The 5000-nt window shown below is 42.4% G+C and overlaps 1 protein-coding gene across 1 annotated transcript in view; it reads right to left on the bottom strand.

The window, feature by feature from the left end:
- Positions 1-3874, bottom strand: part of LOC113821476 (trichohyalin) — a gene marked incomplete at its 5' end in the record, with an annotated part of 22312 nt that extends 18438 nt beyond the window's left edge. Inside the window, 3 exon segments of the mRNA XM_070119213.1 lie at positions 268-303; positions 1218-2471; positions 3812-3874. Coding sequence (XP_069975314.1) covers positions 268-303; positions 1218-2387 — 1206 coding nt within the window.
- Between the last annotated feature and the right edge of the window lie 1126 nt (positions 3875-5000).

Below are 5000 nucleotides of genomic sequence, written 5' to 3'. Positions count from 1 at the left end.
CTCTCTCTCTCCTATTCCGGCAAATTAATTTTTTTTCGTAAAGAACATGGTTTTTCAGGGTATATTTTCATTGTTTTTTCTGATTACTCCCTCTTCTCTTCACTCTGTCATTCGCCACCTTTCTCTCTCTCTCTCTCTCTCTCTCTCTCTCTCTCTCTTTCTCTCTCTCTCTCTCTCTCTCTCTCTCTCTCTCTCTCTCTCTCTCTCTCTCTCTCTCTCTCTCTCTCTCTCTCTCTCTCTCAAAACAAGAAATAGAAGCAAACTAACCTTTTCTTTGTCGGAAGTGGCCTGTTTGTTGGAGAACTACCGGGGAAAACATGAAAAAAGAAACATTCTGTTAGACAAACAAAATATATACCGATTTCTATTTCTTTCAATTTTCTAATCTATCTAATTTTATCTGAATAATACCAGATCATCTAAACTACTGTACTGGATTTTTTTTTTTTTTTTTTTTTTTTTTTTTTTTTTGTCCACAAGCCAATTGCATGAACTGATCAGAAAGTTTTTTTCTTTCTTTCTTTCGTTCTTTTTCTGACCGATAACATATGCAACTGTAAAAGTTCAGAGTCCGGTATCTTATTCATTTGATTCGGCTTTTGTTAAAAGGCACTTTTGTCTTATTTCTTTCACTGCTATTATTATTCATTTTATCATCGTTATTTTTTCATCTAATACTTAGTGTCAGCTGCAAGCAGTTTCTAAGAATTAGCTGATTTATTTCTTACAAAAGGTACTTATTAGCTAAATATTTACTACGTGTTGTTTGAGAATATCTGTTCTTTTGTTCTCCATAACAGTTATTGTGTGAGGAGTTATCGAGGGAGAAAGAAGAACAGGAAATAATAATTAAACAATAAAGAACTGAAAGAGAACACTACAGTCGTTACCATAATAGTAGAAAACAATAACATTGTTTTCGAAAAAATAAATAAATAAAAGCCATAGTTTGAATCATAACAATAATCCTACAAACCATTAATCAACTGAAATGGAAATACAATAATAATGAAACAGCGTGGCGTTAGTTTTGTTTGCACTTACTACACACAAAAGAAAAGAAAAATCAGTAGTAGCCTGGCGTGTCCACGAGCACAGTATAAAAGAGCCTTTGGACTAAGAAAAAAAAACAAACGTTTTTTGGCCAAAACGTTTTTTTTTTGTTTGGGGGAAGCAAGGTCAGCATCACTGCTCGCGAGGTCAGAATAAATACATACACGGGCGTCTGACTGTTGCTTGTTCTGGGCTTGGTCACTCTGCTTTCTTTCGAGCTCCTTGAGCTTTCTCTCTATTTCATCGAGGCTGTACCTGTCTCCTGCGGGCTCTTCTCTTTTCGGCGGCTCCTCCTTCCTTACCTCTCTCAGATGCACGTTCTCCAAGAAGTTCTCTTCCTTCTTGGCGGGTTTCTCTTCCTTCTTTACCTCCCTCAGCTGCACCTGGTCCAGGATGCTGACCTCCTTCTTGGGCTGGATCGGCTCCTCCTTCTTCTTGACCTTCCTCAGCTGCACCTCGTCCAGGAAGCTGCTCCTCCTCCTCTCTTGCTTCTCCTCCCCGTCCTTCTGCTTCTCTTGCCTCTCTTGCTTCTCCTCGCTCTCTCGTCTGGCCTTGAGCGCCTCTCTCTCCCGCTTCTCTTTCTCTTGCTGTTCTCGCTCTTTGTTCAGCCTCTCTCTTTCCCTGTTTTGCTTCTCTTTCTCCATTTCGCGTTTCTCTCGCTCTTGCCTCTCCCTCTCTTTCTGCTGCTTTTCTCTCTCCTTTCGCTGCCTCTCTCTCTCATTTTCTTGCCTTTCTCGCTCTCTCTCCTGCCTTGCTTTCTCTCGTTGTTTTTCTTTCTCTTTCTCTTGCCTCTCCCTTTCTCTTTCTTGCCTTTCTCTCTCTTGCTGCCTCTCTTTCTCCTTCTGCTGCCTCTCTCTCTCCAGCTGATTCTTCCTCTCCTGTTCCTGCTTCTCCCTCTCCTTCTGTTGCTTCTCCCTCTCCTTCTGCTGCTTCTCCCTCTCCGCCTCCTGCCTTTCCTTCTCCTCTTTCTCGTTCCTCTCCTTCTCCAGCTTGCCCTGCTGCTTGAGGATGAGGCTCCTCCTCCTCTGCTTCTGCTCGTTCTCGTCCTGGATCTTCGACTCCCACTTGTTCCTCAAGGAGCTGATGCTGAGCTTCTCCGGCGGCTTGTTCTCGTCCTCCTCCGCCTCGTCGTCCCTCTCGCGCCTCCCCCGCAGGAAAGGGGAGGAGGGGGTGGTCATGCCCCTGCCTCCGTCGCTGCTGCGGTCGTTCGAGGCGTCTCCCGCGGGAGGGATGTGCAGCTTCACATTCCTCTCTCTCTTGGTCTTGTTCGGGGGGCCTTTCTCGCCCTGCTGCTCCTCGAGGTACACGGCGTCCCGCTTCCGCTTGTCGTCCATCGCGGGGGCCCTCTGGCGTTGTTGCTGTTGCTGTTGCTGCTGTTGTTGGTAAGATTGTGGGCCCGGAGGGTTGTTGGGGCTTGGCTGGTGGGGGGAGGGAGGGAGGTAAGGGTGAACAATGCATGTAAAGAGGACCCATTATCGCCAGAAAGAAGTGTGTGGCTCGGGTAGAGTCGACCGGGGGAAGGGGCGGAGGAGGGGTGGGGGGGGGGGGCTAAGAGAACCTGAATCATGCACAGATGATTCATGCAATGTGGGACTAAGCTAATCTGTCTATCCCATGCACTTGGCTTTGAAAAAAAAGGCTGTTGGGGTGGGTAATTCTCACTGGCAATCAAAGGGCTAGGCTACCGGGAAACAAACTAATAATAACGTGCATGAACTGTGACATAGAGAAAGACAGAGTTATAAGAATGAACCACAAAATGGTAACGATTTTTTTCAATACACTCCATGTGGTCAGGTTCACCATCAGTTGGAAAAGTGCACCAATCATTCCTTTTGATGGTGTGGCAATAACTAACCAGGATTACATATATGGCTAAAGAAAACGACAGAAAATTACTAGGGAGATATGGTGCCACAGTAGGAATGAATATGGCACACGGCACAAGACCCTCATAAACACACCAAATACAGAAATAGAAGTATACCCACACATCCTAGACACACACACACATAACATACAGATACCCACACACAAAAACAGACACAAAACGCATAGAATCATACACAGACATACACACAACACCCTCGATCACATCATCCTAAGAGAGTGTCTATATAAAGCTTTCTTGTTAGACTTCAGAGCTGCTACGGAGATGGAGGAAAGAGAGAAAAAAGGAATAAATATAAAGAAAAACAAATAAACAAGCAAAAGAACTCCTAAATAACAACTCTGAACTACAACGAACCAACTACCAGCTGTAAATGTCTAAACCGGTACTAAGTGTCTAACAAGTCCTTTGGGTAGTTTCGAAGGATAGAAGGACAAGGAAGGAGGAGGAAAGGAAAAGAAGAGAGGAGGAGAAAATGGGAAAGGAAAGAGACAGAGTGAAAAGAGGAGGAAGAGGGGAGAGGGGGGAGGGAAGGTGGAAGAAGGATAACAAGAGGAGAAGAAGCAAGAGCCGAGAGGAGATTGCCTCAGGAGTGAGAAGGAAAAATAGGAATGGGAAGAGTACTAAACAGAGAGGAATGGAAGAATGGGAAAGCTAAGAAAGGGAGGAGGTGGAACGGGGTGAGAAACAAAGAAGAGGGGGAGAGGAACGAGAGGAAGAGGGAAAAAAAAGATACGGAAGAATAAGGTGAAAAAAAAAACGATGGGAATGAAGAAAAAACGGCGAAGAAACGATAATAAACGAATAAAAGACGGAACGTAGATGAGAAAGAACAAGAGAAGAGAAGAGAGGATTGCGGGCGCTTACCTGCTGTGGGAACTGCTGCTGCTGCCTCTGCTCAGGTGGCAAGGGGGGGGCGGGGGTCCAGGTCTGTCGACACAGATAAGTGTGCTACTTACAAGGATGTGGCATCTAGTGTGGCGTGTCCCTGCCAAGTGCTAATTATAAGTGCAAAGTGGTGTGGTGTCTTTTTTTTCTTGGTTCGGATAAAGCACGGTGCATTCGGTGTTGTATGTGTGTGGGTGTTTCGAGAAATGGGTTGCGTTTGTGCTTGTGCGTGTGTTTGAGTGTTTGTATATTTGTTTGTTTGTTTGAACGTGTACGTGTGCTTGTTTGTATGTTTGTGTGTGATTCTTTGTATGTTTTGTTTGTGTGTTTGTTTAGTTGAGTGTTTGTATGTTTGTGTTTGTTTATTTGAGTGTTTGTATGTTTGTGTGTTTGTTTATTTGAGTGTTTGTATGTATGTGTTTGTTTATTTGAGTGTTTGTATGTTTGTGTGTGTTTGTTTGTGTGTGTGTCTGATAAAGCTATGCGACACTCATCTCGTAAGGGGTAAAACGAAAATAAAACAAAACAATATTGATATCAAAAATTCGCTTTACCAGTACATATTCCATACACACGCGTACACAAAGAAGCCTTTATGTAGGCATCCAACTGGGAATGCACTTAACGTGATGTCTATATCATATATATACATACATACATATATTTATACATATATACATACATACATATATTTATACATATATACATACATACATACGTACACACAGACGCAGGTGTGTGTGTGAAAATGTATGTCTATCTATCTACATATATATATATATGTATGTATATGTGTGTGTGTATATATATATATATATATATATATACACACACACACACACACACACACACACACACACACACACACACACACACACACACACACACACATATATATATATATATATATATATATATATATATATATATATACAGGGAGACATTCACACACATTATACATCTTCATATTCGTACAGACACATCCCTTATGTAAAAACACTAAACAGATGCACAAAATGTTTAGCGGATAAGCATTGTAAGCGATCAAGCACAAATAGTTAAAAGCAAAATCCTTCAAATAAAAGCAAGCATTACTATAAAAGCAACAACAACAAAAGATACGGAGGTACAATCTCCATTCATAAAAAAACACACACACCGAAGTCAG

Source organism: Penaeus vannamei, chromosome 43 (genome assembly GCF_042767895.1).
Source record: "Penaeus vannamei isolate JL-2024 chromosome 43, ASM4276789v1, whole genome shotgun sequence".
NCBI lineage: Eukaryota > Metazoa > Arthropoda > Malacostraca > Decapoda > Penaeidae > Penaeus > Penaeus vannamei.
This window is presented reverse-complemented; position numbering and strand designations above follow the sequence as displayed.